This window comes from Ananas comosus, linkage group 15 (genome assembly GCF_001540865.1).
Source record: "Ananas comosus cultivar F153 linkage group 15, ASM154086v1, whole genome shotgun sequence".
NCBI lineage: Eukaryota > Viridiplantae > Streptophyta > Magnoliopsida > Poales > Bromeliaceae > Ananas > Ananas comosus.
Window position 1 is genome coordinate 1,423,359 of NC_033635.1, and position 16,821 is coordinate 1,440,179.

Genomic DNA, 16,821 nt, shown 5'->3' on the forward strand with positions numbered 1-16,821 from the left:
TTACCTGTATTTTCATCTTAGCCATTTCAGCGAAGAGATATCTCAGCAAAACAAGTGAAACATCTGATGTTTCGAGAGGAGAGATATCTCAGCAAAACAAGAAGTGAAACATCTTGATGGTTCGAGAGGCTTACGCATAAGTCTCCATCCCTTTTGGTTGGGCATCTTCTACTATCTAGTGAAACATCCTTTTCATCTATCATTTTCCTCATCAAAATGTACATATAAAGTCAACAAAAGAAAATCGTCTAGGACCTTTGCATAGAACATGCTAGCCTCTCTTGTCATTTTTCGTGCACGTCCCAACTAATCGACTGTAGTTGCAGATAAGATGTTTGCTCAGTACCCATCCTGACAAGTTTGTGCCCATCGTTTAGTATTAGAGCACCACGAAGAAGTAAGAAGGAGATAAACGAATTCCCATTGCTTTGATTAGATCTTCTACAGAATTCTTGTTTGTTGATCTTTATTCTAAAAAGTTTTGAATAGCTATAATTAGCATGAATCGAAATTAGATTTCTTAAAATAAAAATAAAAATAAAAATTTGAGAGAGAGAATAGTAATATACTACAGCTTCATTCATTTTTTCAGAAAGAAATGATTTTGCACCTATTTTTTTAGTTAGTGAATGGTTATAAAATCAACAGTTTACTGCGGACCATCAATCCTTAATCTTTATCTCAGATTTTAATCTGTCTAATAACAATTGAATACCGTTTAATAATCAAATCCCAAAGGGTAAGAATTTAACGCCACTGGAATAATAATCAAATAAAAATAAAACGCTCACAGTCCAGGGGCGGTGCGAGTAGAGTGCGACCGTGATCGTATTTTATGTCTTATTATTTTAAAAAACCAAAAAAAAAAAAAAATCGTTCTTTCTAGTTCACCTCACGGCGCAGCGACACCTGGACGACGAGGACGGCGTCGTAACGGCAACGTAACGGTGCATGGGCACACGCGTCGAGCTCACACGCCCCTTGGGTGTACCTGGGATTCACTAGAGGCCACCACGTGGACGATAACGTTCGCGCTTCGCGACGACCGAGGCCAAGTGGTGTGGGGCCCAAACCGCTCTTATTTTTTTAATGAAAAAGCGGCGACCTCCTTACCCGCCTGCTTCGGGTACCGCGAAAAGTACCCCAACAAGTTCCCAATTTAGGTGTTTGAAAATTTTATATCACGATTTACTGTTTCACTTACATATAAAAATTAATAATAATTATTATTATTTGCTTTTTGCCATGCCCGTAGGTTTGTGGGAATTTTTTTTAATTTTTATTTTTGGTTTGAGAGTGCTCGGGGGACACATTTGAGTAGATGGTGGAGAAAACATGAAAATTGATGTGCTCTTGTGCCGCTGGATTAGGCATTTGTAGAGAGTATCAGTGGGACCCTCAGAAAAGAACCCCAAAATGGGACCAACTGCATGTCACGTGGCCTTGCCTCGTATGGTGGGGCCCGCGGCCTATTTTTCAAAAGATTTTAAAATACACCGACAAATCAAATGGGGGCTTTTTTCGAAAATAACCCTGTAAAATTTCGTATTTGCAAAACTAATCCTGTGAAATTTTTATTTGTGAAACTAATCCTTCTCTCGCCACGTGGGCGCCACGTCAGGGGTTCCTCAAAAAGACAGTGAATCGTTCACCGTCTTTATAATTTTTGTTGTAAAAGCGGTGAATGGTTCACCGCTTTTAGAAGGCGGTAAACCATTCACCGCCTTTAGTGTAAAATTTTCCTTTCCGCCCTTTCCCCTTTTCGCCCTCTCAAGTCCGTCGTTTCTGTGCCCTCGAGAAGACGGGAAACGATTCACCGTCTTATCAAGGACACCATATTATGGACTTGAAAAGATTTGCGCAGAGTAGGAATTTGTACTAAAGACGGTGAATGGTTCATCGCCTTATGAAGACGGTGAACCATTCACCGTCTTCACAACAAAAATCAACGACGGTGAACGATTCACCGTTTTTTTGAGGAATTCCTGACGTGGCGCCCACGTGGTGAGATGAGGATTAGTTTCACAAATAAAAATTTCACAGGATTAGTTTGGCAAATACAAAATTTTACAGAGTTATTTTCGAAAAAAGTCCTCAAATGGATCATTCCAAATTAATTCGTCATATCATAATTATACAAAATTATTTTTATTATTATTTTTGAAAAATATATATATAAATGATTTGTTATTATTGATATGGTATAAGTGTGATATAGTAAATTTTTTTCATTTCATACATAAAAAAATTATTTTTAAATAAAATTTAGTATCAAGATGAAATTATTATATCTCTATTATAATATTAGCTTAAAACTTCGCCCTCCGAGAAAATTAGTAAAATAGTCACACTGCTTGGAAATTTATATTATTTGAGTGAGAGATGATTTATAAAAACTGTTCTAGGAAATATTTCACGTGAATTTTAAAACTATTTAAATACGGATGAAAATGCTCTCCACCACAGGATCCGGCCAAATTCGACCCGACCCGGCCCGAACGGCGGCTCCGACCTCCGTTACGGCCGTGATAACGGAAAGCCTCGCACTGGTCCCACCCGCTCCCAGATCTTTCCGCATATCTCGCCGAAATTTTGCATGGACCGCGGTGTATAGACCGAGGTCTTGGAATTGTCCGCCTCAAAAAATAGAATATAAGAAAAGTTTATTATGAATTGTTTATCATAATTTTAATTTGTAAAACTTAAACAGAAGAAACTGTTCCTATAAATGATGCATTCCTAATTAAAGCATCTTGTATATCAATTTCGTTGTCCGATAAATATAAACACACTTCGGATTTTCAATTACGAAATCAATAAAAATACAATATATATTTCACTCTCAAACATTTAAATAAATATACTTTATGCCAAAAAAAAAATCACTAGTTAAATAGAATGTTTATTCTACAAACATAAGTGATCTTTGATGATCTAATTATCAAATTAAAAATCAGAGGTGGGATCTTACTTTTTGTAATAATTTGGTATGCTAAAATTTTGCACAAAGGAGAGCATGGTCTAATAGACCTTGGTGTAAGGAGAAAAAGAAAGTCTCTCCTTGGACCCACCGCGCTCACTTTTGGGCCCCACTCCTCTCGTCTATAAATAAATGTCTGTACGGATTCTCTCCGTTCAATCCTCGCTGCTTCGAGAGCTCATTCTAGGATCTCCTTCTCGATTCCACACTCACCGCCCACCCCCTCTTCTTCTTCGCCGCTCTCTTTATTTATCCTCGTTTACCTCTGGTGTTTTCAGGTAATTTTGCAGTTCCTCGCGCTATCTAATGATTCCTCGTACCTTTCTAAGTTTAGATGCGAGTTGTAGGGTTCGATTTGGCTTTATCTCCAATTTTCGCCAATTTTTTCCTCTTTTTTTGGCGAATTTCTTCTTATTTTTAACTCGATTATACTTGTTTCGCTATGACTTGTGCTTGCAATATGGGTATGATGTGTATTTTGCTCTTTAGCTGTTGATCTGTTGATTTAATTTAGTTTGAATTGTCGGTTTTTTTTTTTTGGTAGATTAAGCTTTGTTTTACCATCCTCATCTATTGCTGATGAGGTTTGATTGTGAAGTGTAGTGCAATGGCTGTTAATCTGAACGACGATTTGGAATTCGTTGATGATGACTACTTCGACATGTTCGAGTTTGAGGATGAAGGGTTTGAGGTGAACCGACTGCGAAGGGAAGGCAACAGTGCCGGCCCGGATGATGTCGAGGATGCAGTATGATGCCTTTCGATTCATAAATTGGTCGACTTCCTCTGTTTCTGAAATAAAAGAGAGATCATTTTGGTGCTGTTAAATTGATGATACTGTGTTTTGTTACATAATTTAGAGCAAGCAAAAGAGTGATACTTCGGCGCTGGAGTATAGAAAGGGGAAGGACATGCAGGGGATTCCCTGGGAGAGGTTGAATTATACGAGGGACAAGTACCGTGAGATGAGGTTGAAGCAGTACAAGAACTTCCAAAACCTCTCGAGACCCCACCATGGACTGGAGAAGGTGAGATCTTCTGTAGGAATCACCTTGTATGCCTACTGATTGTATCTCAGATGTATGCGTACTTCTTACATTACTTATCATGCTTATAGTTTCAAATTCTCTGTCTCGATTTAACTGCTTCGCGCTGAAATTATAAGACAATATGCTAAACCTGCTATGACTTTTATATTCAGGAGTGCAAGCAAGTGAAGAGCGGAAGCAGGTTCTATGATTTTCAGTCCAATACAAGGCTTGTCAAGTCGACAATTGTGCATTTTCAGGTGCGAGTATGTTGAAGAATTCTGTTCCAGTGCATTCTAGTTAATAACTAGACGTGTAGCATCTGTGTGAGCGTATGAAATCAGAGCATGGATACATAGAGTAATTTTGGTTGAGTAGAAGAGGAATTGCTTGATATATAGCAACCAATACAATTGGATGGATTGTCTCACTTGGCCACTGTCTACGTGGAATTTCTCTCATTTATTAATGATATGATTTTAGGGTTTGGTTGTAAGCGAGTTCATGATTAACTTAGCAGCAACTAGGTCATGAGTGTCATTTCAATAATAATTTTTATTGCAATGTCCTCCCATCCATTATTACCCCTCTTATATCTTACACATACCACAGCGAAGAAGGTCATCCATTATGGTGTTCTTTGAGGTGTTACTTTTCTAGATCTGTAGGGTTATATTAGTCAGAAAATATATTTAGAGGAATTGGAAGGATATGGCCAATTCACAGTCGTCACAATTCTTACTTGGAAAAAGTTTTTTTCTTTTTTGCTCTTTTCACTTTTTGCATTAAAAATTTTTACTTTTGCAGGGTGTTTATGCTTCATTATTAGTTTTTATATGGGAATCTAAATAGCTTTATCTTTCAGGCTTCTTATATTTTTAGAGAAGGTAAGGTCTTGATTATGTCGAGGATGCATATATAGTCATCACAGTTTTACCTTTCTCTTTACTTGTTTTGTGTCACTGTCTCACTGAAGATATGTATTATATGTCATCGAATTCATATCCACCATTATCATTGGTACTTTCCAGTTTTGATAGTTGGGATTTGTGATATGTTCTGATGGCATTTCACCAAAACAATGTTTCGTTTTGTATAATATCATTTTTGTAGATTATCTATATTATCACTCAAAGTTTCTTTACAGTTCTTTTCTTCCTGAAGCTCGGAATCGGTATTATACTTTGGGTTTGAGCCTTCCTTTTTCCCTGTGTGCATTTTGTGTTTTTATTTGGTGGTAGTGCAATCTCTTTTTGAAGTTATACTAAATTTTAATTTAAAAGCACACTTGATGGTGTTTAAATTTTCTCTCTTTTGCTCTGTTCAACTGCAAGTAATATGGCTGTGCAGTATCTGTCTTCTGCTGTGCTTCTTTTGTTACTTTCCATTAATTATATTGGCTGCTAATTTTCAGCTGTTATATGTTCGCCGTTGTCATTCTGCACATTTTGGCAGACACTATGTATCCTTCAAGTTTTACTGGTCTTTTTATCCACGCATGGTGAAGTTTCTTTATAACAGTTCAGTGTGTCCTAGTGTTTTTCATTACTATGAGGCCTCTCCTATGTCTTCATATAGACATATGTGCTGGGTGCAGATAGTTGTCTTTTTCACTTTGATTCTTAATGTTACTTCATGGGATTTCCTAGACTATGCAGTTGATTTTTGCAGTTTATAGGGATTGTAATCTTCTTTCATGTAATTTTATAATTTACCCCTCCTTTGTAATTGTGGACTACCTTATAACATGCTATCTCAGGCAGTAAAAGCAGGGTGGATGTGCTTTCTTGAGCAGCTGGCGCTATAAGAGCACTTTTTCTATATGGTATGACGGGATGTTTCATGATTAGCATGCCTCTTTTCAAAATCATGTCCCCGATTTTCGTGGCAGGTTTGGGACATGAAAGAGGCTAATTAATGATTTTTTTCCCAGCTTGGCTCGTAGATTTCATGTGTTTATGTCTGCTGCCTTGTTCTTTTAAGCTATTGATCCGGCAATACTTAGAAACTCTTACGATGTTTGTTTTGTAGGTTAATGTTAGATTTATTTTCCTTTATCTGCATGTTAAACCTGCATCAATACATTTTTCATGTGCATCTCTTGTGCTGCATATGTCCACAAATCATTGTAGGTTCTGATTTCATTTCCTGTGAGATTCAGTCAAAGGTTATTGATTTATCTTGCATTTGATTGCTTAAATTTGTTGAAATTGCTGTTGCATCAAACTTGTTGTAACAGGAGAGCCAGGACACATTTTGATTTCTCATGATTTGTTTTCTGTTGCAGTTGCATATTAGATGTAGGCAGGAAAATTAGATATTAACAAGATCAGGCTTATCTACCTGATTTAACAGGTGTAGGCACTGACATGGTAGATTATCTTGTAACCTTGCAACATATAGAGAGACTATTGTTTTGTTCTATGCTGGAGTGGCCATACTTCGCATCTCCAAGTACTTTGTTTTTCCTTCAATTATGATTAATATGATTCGAGGGATAGAGAATGTCACACTTTATGTGACTGGCTATGGGTTTCTTCCACTTAGAGGATATAGGATGCCCTTTTATCTAGAGAAAACCTTTTTAACTGTCGGCAGACAGATTTCAGTCACTAGATTTACATTTACACTCTACGTTCATTTTCATCATGTTGCACCATGCATGCTTTGTTATTTTCGGCTCTGACAGGAGACTTGATATTTGCAGCTGAGGAATCTACTGTGGGCAACCTCAAAGCATGATGTGTACACAGTGCAGAATTATTCAGTCATGCACTGGTCATCGCTGCTCCAAAGAGGCCAAGAAGTGCTAAATGTTGCGGGACAAATTGCCCCAACTCAGGTTACATTTTTTTTATAGCTGAGAGTTCAATATTTGTAAAACTATTCTCTCTCTCAGTAATGATGAATATTTTAGTTGGCTATTACGCAGAAGTATCATGGATCTTCTCCCCGACCATTATCAAGGGTGCAGATCAGCACTATGGCTGTGAAGGATAACTTAATGGTGGCTGGTGGCTTCCAGGGTGAAGTCATATGCAAGGTATAAGCACTCAAATGTCTTGAGTAAAGTTAAGCATATGCATGATCCAGTCTCTCTAAACAGTCTCACTAAAAGGTTTATCTTGGACTCTCTCAGTATCTAAATCAATCTGGAGTGGCCTTCTGTACAAATTTAACTGACAGCGACAATGCCATCACCAATGCAGTTGATATATATCAGCCTTCAAAGTGAGCCATCACAGTTGCCACAATTTGTAAAAATTTTAGCAGAAAAATCATCATTTGACTATAATTTACCATGACTTCTCTCAGTGGCTCCACTCGAGTGATGACTGCTAACAACGATAGCTATGTAAGGGTCTTTGATGTAGAGAGATTCGTTCTGCTAAACCGATTTCCTCACTCCTGGTCCGTCAATGTGAGTACCTTTTTTTTCTTTTTTTTGGTTACTTCTTTAGACTATGTTCAATTATCTTTCATTAATTGTAGCCTAACATAGAATACTTCTGAGCATCACAGAATACTTCAGTTAGTCCAGATGGCAAGCTTCTTGCTGTCCTTGGTGACAGTACAGAGTGTCTGGTAGCAGATCCTCAGACCGGGAAGGTACGTAATTTGCATAGTACTACTACTAGATTTTTCTTTGCTATATCAATGTATCCTTAGTTTCTTTCATTGAATAGGCAATTGGGAGCCTTAAGGGTCATTTTGATTACTCCTTTGCATCGGCGTGGCACCCTGATGGCCGCATCCTAGCGACTGGAAACCAAGACAAAACATGCCGATTGTGGGACATCAGAAACCCCTCGCAGTCTGTGGCTGTGCTCAAAGGTCGAATGGGAGCTATAAGGGGACTTAAATTTTCGTCTGATGGTCGGTTTATGGCAATGGCTGAGCCAGCCGATTTTGTTCACATTTGTGATGCTACATCTGATTACTACTGCACGCAAGAGATCGATCTCTTTGGGGAGATTGCTGGTATCTCTTTCAGCCTGGATAGTGAAGCGCTTTTCGTCGGAGTAGCCGACCGTACCTATGGGAGTCTATTGGAGTTCAACCGGAGAAACCAATTCCATTTCCTGGACTCTTTCTTCTGATGGTAGCAACTAAGTTGGTGATGGACTTGAAGTAGGTGTTTGTTGTGTAGTTTTCCGTTCTCGGGAATATTGTAAATTGAGGAGTGGCATTCATGCTGCTTCTGTACAGGAAGCGAGTGAGCGTCGAAAAGAACCTTTTTGTTACTTGTGCAGGGTTTGTTTGGGAACTCCCTCTATTTATTTTTCTGGTTTTTCATCTAAATTTTGTTTTTACTTTCTGCAAATAATAGCGCTGGCTTTTTGCGATTCGTAATTGTGTGTGCTGGTTTTCTGATGATAAGCTGATAACTGTATATATTTCCTCTCTTTTTTTTTTGAAAAAAAAAAGTTGCATTCGACCGTTTTATTTAATTAGTAGATGAACTCGGCTAAGACTTCGAGGAAAAAAGGAAAAAGGAAAAAAGAAAAAAAAGAAAAATGTGTTCGTTAATGGTTTTGGGACGTTGAGCGAGTTTAGTGTGGTGCTGATATTTCATAGTTCTGACCCGGTCTCTGCACTGTTTTTTTTTAATTTATTTTTATTTTATTTCGTGTTGGGTCGAGAAGTGAAATTGTTGACAAATTGGAATGATTTTTTCTCTTTATTCTTTTATAGCGGATTGTGGATGTTTATATATTTTCTTATCTCTGCCTTTTGCTGTATTCCTTTCAGCGGATTTAATTTCTAGCTTTTGTCTATCGCGCGTCTTCTCATTGGGAGCGCTCTTGGGTGGAGGCTGCGCGTCAAACCGGATCTATTCGCAACCCTCATCGGATTCCGTTTACCCCAAGCAGGGATATTATTATTATTACAATAATAATCTAATCTGGGTACCTAGCTGACTGTAAATACGCATCGACCCTTCTTTACCCGTGCTATCGCGGCCACCATCCTTCCCCCGTTCTAACAAACCCTTCTCTCATCTTCCATTCCCTCCTTTTAGATTTGAGATTTTAGGAAGAAGAAGAAGAAGAAGAAGAGAAGAGAAGAGAAGAGAAGAGAGGAGGGAGAAAGAGAGGGGGGAGAGGGGGTAACGATGAGGCCGATATTGATGAAGGGGCATGAGCGGCCCCTGACGTTTCTGAGGTACAACAGGGAGGGGGATCTTCAGTGTTACGTATCTGGGACTCCTGAGGTGTGCAGATACGTCCTTCATTAGTTTTACCTTTTCGTATTTTCGATTTCAGTTTGTGTACGACATTCATGGACATCGTAGAGCTATCCTCATGAGTTAGTAGCTGCTTTATCCACCTTTTCACTCTCGTCACGTTCTGATGCGCAGACCGGAAAGCTTTTCAAGGAAGCAGGCAAGGATTCCGGCCATCAGAAAACAATAACTCCACTATCAAAATCTGGAGATGGTTCTCATTTCCTCACAGGCTCCCTGGAGAAAACCGCGAAGGTGATATACTCTTTTTTTTTTTTTTCTTTTTTTGAGTAGCTATCTTAAGATTGCCTTACCACCAACTTAAAGTCTCTGTTGTTTTGATTCTTATTTGTTTCTTATTTATTCTGTTTAGCTGCGGGATGCGAGGACGCTGACTCTTCTGAAGACGTATGCGACTGAGCGCCCTGTCAATGCTGGAGCAATATCTCGCCTCCTTGATCATTTACGCACCCATACATTTTAACCTTGTTATTTTCTGCTTTGGAGCATTTGATTGTCACGCCAATCTTCTGTAAGATCTTTGTTGACAATTTAAGAATTACATGAGAATCAAACCAAATGAAAAAAAAAAAGAGAAATAGTTCAGTGTTGTTCTGTTTAACTGATTGGTTGAAACATCCCTCGGAGATAGGCTTCATCAGTAAATGAATCATAAAAATTCATTCGTCTGGTTAAGAAAGGTTACGGTTCATCTTGATAACATAGCCTATTGACCGTGTGGAGTGAATTCGTGCATCTATATTCTGATTCATCTGGTTGCTCTCCGGAGCAAACAAAAGATGAAAAACTTTTAGTGTCTCTGTTGGGAGACCATGTGGCAACTTTTAAATGTCATTCAATTCTGCATGTTACGAATCTACTCCTTTATGGCTATGCAAGCCTGATATATTGCAGTTTTAAATCAGCTTATTGCTCATGTGCGCTGCAAACTAGTATGTCATTTTGCTCAGCTGACCTCTCTTGTACGCATTGTTACTACTTTTTCACGTGAACCAAGTTCTCTATTATTTACCTCGGCTTCTTCTATAATTTTCTCTTATCTTGTGATTGGAGGTGGTCAAGAGGCCTCACATGTCACGTCAACTGATCGTCGTGCAGGTAAATTGGAGGCCAAGTTTTTTCACAAGGTGAGCCTTTTCTTCTTTCTTTCTTTTTTTCTCTCTTTATTTACATCTGTAGGATTTGCTTAAATCTTCAAGGTATTGAGTCTCAACTTTCATGCATTTGAGAAAACATTGGAAAGTACACCTTGTGTTTTATGACTAAAACAGATCCTGCAAGAAGAAATTGGGCGTGTGAAGGGCCATTTTTGGACCAATAAATGCTTTGGCATTTAATCCTGATGCAAGAAGGTTCTTTCTCTCATTCTTTTCTTTGCTTATAGGAGATGTAATATAAATTTCTTCATCAACAAAAAGACTTGAATTTCTGAACGCATCATAACTATATATTTGTGTGTCAGTCTCTTTTGGCTACCAATGGATTCTGGTTTTGCATTAGTGGCTCAATGATTATAGCCAATTATATTGGCAATATACGCTATTCTGAGAATGTTTAAATACTTATGCGGACAATTGAGAATATGAGAGCTACTTGCCATTTTTCTTGTCAAAGTTTATTGTTTTGAGAGGGTTTATTGGCAATATTATGCTATTCAGTTTTAGTTATATTCCAAGGTGTCATTGATGTGGATTTTTGAGATATTCTAAATTGGATTTTTCTTGCTTCTATATGTTTACTTGTCATGTAATGTTGTATGTCTTTCGACAGTTTTAGTGCGGCGGACTTTATTATAGCAAGCTGATATTATCATTCTGTGAACTTAGCTGTCATTTCTTGTGAAACTGAAGCTTTAAAAGTAGTAAGCAGGTTGATTTTGCCGTTGCTTATGTTTCTTCACATTAACCTGTAGCCAATTTTATTGGCAATAAATGCTATTCTGATAAAGTTTTATAAGTCTTATGCTGACAATTGAGAATATGAGAGCTACTTCACCTTTTTCGCAAAGTTTCTGTAGTTTGAGATGATATAGTGCCTTTACTACATTATCAGTTTTAGTTATCTTGTTAGTTGTGAATGATAGGGATTTTTAAGATATCCTGAATTGGATTTTGAAAGCGCCAATATTTTTATTCACTTACCTTGTAATGCTGTTTTTTTTTTCCTTTTTCTTTTTCTGATTTTTCGCACCACAAGTTCTGTTGGTTGCTGAAATTTAGAGTGTTTCAATTTTATTTTTGTAGAATCCATTTTCTGCCTCTAACATTCCAATTCTTTTCGATAACTTTTCGAGTGGTGGCGAAGATGGTTATGTTCCGCTGCATTACTTTGACCCCGACTATTTCAACATCAAGATGTAGCTCTGGCTCACGATCCTTCTGACTTGCAGATGACATTTAGTCAATATTTTTCTCTGAATTTTGAATTGCAGCCTTTCCTTCAGGTGGAGTGAGAATGCAAATGACATTCTGTATTAGTTTTGCAGCAGCAAGCACTCAAGTGAAAATCGGTCGCTTTCGATGAACTTTTTGCCGCAATATTCTTATATTATGCATTAAGCCCTGTTCATTGGTCTTTGTTAAATATTGTCCATAACCGACTGTTTCTAGAGCAAGTGGCAAAGGATTTGGTGGTTGGTATCCGAGACCCAAGTTCGAATGCTAGTTGATTCACATTTTCAGCTAAGTTTATTTCTAAATGACCATGCTACCTATCTCTCTCAAAAAAAAAAAAAAAAAAAAAGTTAAATATTGTACATGTAAAGAATTTGTAGTGAATTTTCATTGTGTATTTTGGTCATGTTGCTTCTCAAAATGTATTGCAAGTGCCTGCGATGAGTTTTTTATCCAGAAGGAACATCGACAAATTGCAGCATGCTACATAGGGAGTATTATTTTATTTTATTTTAGTTTATTTTTTATAACTTGTGTAGTTAAATTTTGTTTTTGCATGTGATTATACCAGTGACATAATTTCCCTCAGTGTGAGGATGTAATTAACATGGAATTAGCTTTATTTTCTTCTTTCTATTAAACTCGCTGTACACGAGTAAGATGATGGTAAACATTCGCAAAGAAGATCTCAATGGCAAAGCAATTCCTAGTCATGCTTCTAAAGATTTTAAATACAGGTGCTTAGCTTATAAATGTACATGTAAAGCTTGTAAAATCACTCTGAATCCAATTTTTTGGATGCTTCCTCGTGAATCAGGCCGATTCTACAGCCTCAAATGTTTTTTTTTTTTTTTTTTTTAAAGAAGTGTGAACTATATAAAGTTCTTAAGCATGAACCAATTTAATGAGTGGCCTTGTTTATAATTTTATAAGAGTTAATTAAATACAAATGTAATCTACAAAAAAATGCTAAACAAACTTTGAGTTGCCTTGTTTATAATTTATAAAAAAAAAAAAGAAAAGCAATGTTATACTTCACGTACAAGGGACTATAAAGAGTTAGTTAAATACAAATGCTATTTATAAAAAGATGTGCTAAACCAACTTTGTAAATTGTAATGTACGATTTTGGATTGTACTTTCTTCCTAATACGTTGTAACTAACATTGTTCATGCACCACGTGGCGCGTAACCATTGGATCCGCCGCTTTGTACGGCGTCCGCATGCGACTCCCTCGGTGCGAAATCCGCGCGACCCCTCGCACGCCGTCCGTTGCGCCGTGTAACTGGGCAGAGATTTTGCGCATCGATCCTGACCGTAGGAAAAAGATCGGACGGATCCGAGAGCATTAGGGAGTTGGGATCACAATCCGCCATTATTGGTCCACTTTGGTCCATGAAATTTTTAAGGTAATAATAATAATAGTAATTAAAAATAAAAACCTTGACTAGTTCCTCTAATCATTGTTACAGGTATTGATTCCCAAAAATTATAACTTAAAACCTTTATTGTACTGAAAAAAAAATTAAATTAAATATTTTAGGCCTCTCTTAGGATGATTTTTTTTAAGCATGTGGAGAACTACTTTGTGTTTTGTTAAACAATCTTGAATCCAAGCCGAACTCAACAAAAGATCGATTCAATTGAGGGAGTCGATCACAAGCGGTTCAAATCAACAAGAACCTTTGGTTTTATTTTTCTCGGGACGGATCAAATATACCGTGGTGAGCTTATCGCAAAGTTTTATTAATTAGAATGAACTATTAAACTTCATTTTATGTTCATACCTCACAAGATGTGCTATGCTAACTACTTTTGTATGTGCTCTCTCTTGTACTATTGTTTATGTTTAAGTTTTTAATATTACAAATTAGCAATAATTGGCGCGCCTCAACATTATAGATTTGAATATAAATAACCTTAAACTATAAAAACTCATAATAAAATGAAGCGGATAACGGTTGGCATGCCTTTGTCATCATTCGAGCTACTTCATTATCTCTCACAGTGCATTCAAATAATGAATTCAAATTCTTTTTCTTTTCTTTTTTTCGCTAACACAGGAATATGAACACTTGCTTACATCGACTAATGTATTAAAAATGCAAATGATTGGACCATACACGCCATTGAACATAAACAAATTAAAGACTCAAAGAGATAAGCATGCTTTGATTTATTTAAAATTTTTTTTTCCCTCTTCTCAAAAGTGTATATTTTTTTAATTAGAGGATTATGTTGGTTAGCAAACGCCATTGCTATTGGATGCGGTTTCCAGAGAAATCCAATTAAATGGTAGCCACAATTTTTTGATTTTTTAATGGTCTAATGGGTTGATTGGGTTTTTTTCTTTTTTTTCTTTTTTTTTTGAGGAAAAATAATCCCTTCTTCTTTGTAACTTGGTACGGTAGTTTCCTTTTGTTTTTGTTTGTTTTTGAAACTATAATTTATTAAAGGTCACTGTCATGGACTAGTAGAATACACAAACAATTTTTTTTTTTTTTTTTTGAGAGATAGTTAGCACGTTACCCGCTTCGTTTTATTTCATTTAGAAATAAACTTAGCTAGAAATGTGAATCAACTAGGATTCGAACCTGGGTCTCGGGTATCAACCACCAAGCCCTTTGCCACTTGCTCTAGAAAAAAGTGTTACTCTATTAGATTCATTTCAACTTTGAAGCATACTAGATTTAATGAATCCCTTTGGATGCAATGAATCTAACTAATTGTAGGACGCCTCAAGGCTATTTTGAAGCAAAATACATATCAGCAGTATTTTTAGAGAGCAAGTATGTCCCTTGTGGTGCACTGGGTTTAACCAGAGATTTTGAGATCACAGTGTAGTAAAAGGACTAACTTATAATTTAGCAATACCAATGCACCATCTTAGGTGCATTATGAGTTGAAAAGCTTCGATTATTTATAAATTGTAACATAAGAAAGATGGTACGTATAATACTTTGTGAGGCAGTGGAGAAGCGGATGTGATGGAACGAAAACAAAAAGAAGAAGAAAACTAACAATATTGATATTGACCAATTATTCCTAACGCAAGGGGCGAAAGACCCAAGCTGAAAATTTAATTATTTCATATTTTTAAGTAATTTTATTATTAAAAAATAAGTAAATTTACATAGCATATTACCGTTTTAAAATAATAATAATAATAATAATAATAAGAAAAAAACATTAAAAAAAAGGTCAATGCCTGTGGGACACCCAAGAGTGCGGAGGGAAGGTCAACCTCTATCGAGCCAATCAGGACGCAACACGTGCCCGTGAGAGTCAACCGACAGGTGTCGGGAGCTAGCCATTGAGGAGCACGTGGCGTGCTGTGATTCGTCAGAGAGGGAGAGTTGTGGGCTTATAAAAGCCCAAGCGAAGAAACCACTCTTCTCGGCAGAGAGAAAAGCATTCACCTTCTACTCCTTCTTTTAGCGTACACTTTCTCCCGATTTTCTTCTTCTTCTTCTTCTTCTCATCCCCTTTAAATATTTTTTGTTTTTTGTTTTTTTTTCAACTGAGGGGTTTCTTTTTTAAAACACCCTGAGGTTCTTAATTTCTCTAATTTTCCTTTTGGGTTCTCTTTAGTTTTATTTAAGAAGAACCTGGTGGTGGGTTTCTAAATTTCTTTCCGTAGGTGTTACTGTTAAAGAAGCTTTTACACACACACACACACACACACACACACACACCATTAATTGCTTGATTCCGAAGGAAAATGGCTACGGCCGTAAATATGTGCAACTCCAGGGGCCTTTTCTCTTCGGAGGATCTTATACAAGCCCTCGAGCCCTTTACGAATCCAATTGAATCCGAGACCATCTCCTTCTCCTTCGCCTTCGCTGCGCCCTCTCCGAACCCTAGTCACAACCCTAGCATGCGGTTCCCCTCCGGTTCGCTCGGCCACGACCAACCGGGCCGGATCGGGCTCAATCACCTGAGCCCGGCCCAAATCCGCCAGATCCAGGCCCAGTTCCAGCTCCAGCAGCTGCGCCAACGCGGCCCGCTCGGCCCAAACGCTTTTCCGATGAAGCGATTCGGCGGCGGCGGCGGCGGTGGGGCGACGAAGCTGTACCGCGGGGTGCGGCAGCGGCACTGGGGGAAGTGGGTGGCGGAGATCCGCCTCCCGCGGAACCGGACGCGGCTGTGGCTCGGCACGTTCGACGCCGCGGAGGAGGCCGCGCTCGCCTACGACGCCGCCGCGTTCCGGCTCCGTGGCGACGCAGCGCGGCTCAACTTCCCCGAGCTCCGCCGCGGCGGCGCCCACCTCGGCCCCCCGCTCCACCCCGCCGTCGACGCGAAGCTCCGGGCCATCTGCGAAACCCTAGCCGCACCGAAGGCGAAGAAGAAGGGCGACGCCGCCGCCGACGACGCGTCGGGGCCTGCGAAGGGGTCGGAGGAGGAGAGCTCGTCCTCGACGGATGGGGACGATGCGTCGACGGGGTCCTCCTCCTCCTCCTCCTCCTCTTCTTTGGTGGTGCCGGAGATGAAGGATTTGGATTTCACGGAGGCGCCATGGGACGAGTCCGCGAACTTCGTGTTGACGAAGTATCCCTCGTTGGAGATCGATTGGGACGCGATCCTTTCCTAAACAAAACCAAATTTTTCTTAAAAAAAATCCTTTTTTAAAAAAAAAAAATTGGGTGGAAGTGGGTACTGCAAATGCAAATGGGGTTTTAGACATTAGACATTTGCATGGTGGCCCTGGTACGTTGTGGTGGTAGTGTTTTGTTTTGAGTCCGTTTCTGTTGTTGCTGATGCTTCTGTTGTTGTAGCTGTGCTCTAGTAGTAGTTCTCCCGGTTTGCTGCCCCTTCTTTTTTCAGAGGCATTACCAGGGAGTGTAGTTCATGTATTTTGAGTTTTAGTGGTACTGTTGTTATGTACATGTTTTGTGAATACTGGAAAATTTGTAAAATATATTATTGTTATATGTATTTGGTGTTAACTTATACATACAATCTTACAAGTGTTAAGGGTTAACATGCATTTTTTTTTTTTTTTAGAGATAGGTAGCACGCTACCCGCTTCGTTTATTTTATTAAAAAATAAACTTAGCTGAAAATGTGAGTCAACTAAAATTCGAACTTGAGATCTCGGATACCAATCATCAAATTATTTGCCACTTGCTCTAAGGACGGTCGGTGTTAACATGCATTTGTTGAAGAAC

The 16,821-nt window shown here is 38.4% G+C and overlaps 3 protein-coding genes across 5 annotated transcripts; all 3 read left to right on the forward strand.

Moving 5' to 3' along the window:
• Positions 3,150 to 8,310, forward strand: LOC109721257 (uncharacterized WD repeat-containing protein C2A9.03-like). 3 transcript variants are annotated; one of them, XM_020248750.1, is made up of 10 exons: positions 3,150 to 3,258; positions 3,584 to 3,728; positions 3,841 to 4,008; positions 4,182 to 4,268; positions 6,716 to 6,850; positions 6,926 to 7,051; positions 7,148 to 7,239; positions 7,324 to 7,429; positions 7,531 to 7,617; positions 7,695 to 8,310. In XM_020248750.1, exons 2-10 carry the CDS (start codon positions 3,588 to 3,590, stop codon positions 8,106 to 8,108), a joined length of 1,356 nt encoding a protein of 451 aa, XP_020104339.1. In that variant the 5' UTR covers positions 3,150 to 3,258; positions 3,584 to 3,587; the 3' UTR covers positions 8,109 to 8,310. The 3 variants fall into 3 exon arrangements, with proteins under 3 accessions (XP_020104339.1, XP_020104342.1, XP_020104340.1); XM_020248753.1 differs by having other exon boundaries at positions 6,941 to 7,051; XM_020248751.1 differs by having other exon boundaries at positions 3,153 to 3,258; positions 3,579 to 3,728.
• Positions 8,449 to 12,360, forward strand: LOC109721258 (eukaryotic translation initiation factor 3 subunit I-like). The gene is made up of 3 exons (XM_020248754.1): positions 8,449 to 9,223; positions 9,371 to 9,490; positions 9,609 to 12,360. Exons 1-3 carry the CDS (start codon positions 9,125 to 9,127, stop codon positions 9,717 to 9,719), a joined length of 330 nt encoding a protein of 109 aa, XP_020104343.1. The 5' UTR covers positions 8,449 to 9,124; the 3' UTR covers positions 9,720 to 12,360.
• Positions 15,055 to 16,583, forward strand: LOC109721120 (ethylene-responsive transcription factor ERF060-like). The gene has a single exon (XM_020248542.1). The coding sequence runs from the start codon at positions 15,372 to 15,374 to the stop codon at positions 16,242 to 16,244; it is 873 nt and encodes a 290-aa protein (XP_020104131.1). The 5' UTR covers positions 15,055 to 15,371; the 3' UTR covers positions 16,245 to 16,583.

Coding starts and splice junctions, on each gene's coding strand:
- LOC109721257 (XM_020248750.1), top strand. CDS start 3,588: ATGGCTGTTAATCTGAACGACGATTTGGAATTCGTTGATGATGACTAC. Junction 7,430..7,530: donor CTCACTCCTGGTCCGTCAAT/GTGAGTACCTTT, acceptor TGAGCATCACAG/AATACTTCAGTTAGTCCAGA. Junction 7,618..7,694: donor CAGATCCTCAGACCGGGAAG/GTACGTAATTTG, acceptor TTCATTGAATAG/GCAATTGGGAGCCTTAAGGG.
- LOC109721258 (XM_020248754.1), top strand. CDS start 9,125: ATGAGGCCGATATTGATGAAGGGGCATGAGCGGCCCCTGACGTTTCTG. Junction 9,224..9,370: donor ACGTATCTGGGACTCCTGAG/GTGTGCAGATAC, acceptor TCTGATGCGCAG/ACCGGAAAGCTTTTCAAGGA. Junction 9,491..9,608: donor CCCTGGAGAAAACCGCGAAG/GTGATATACTCT, acceptor TATTCTGTTTAG/CTGCGGGATGCGAGGACGCT.
- LOC109721120 (XM_020248542.1), top strand. CDS start 15,372: ATGGCTACGGCCGTAAATATGTGCAACTCCAGGGGCCTTTTCTCTTCG.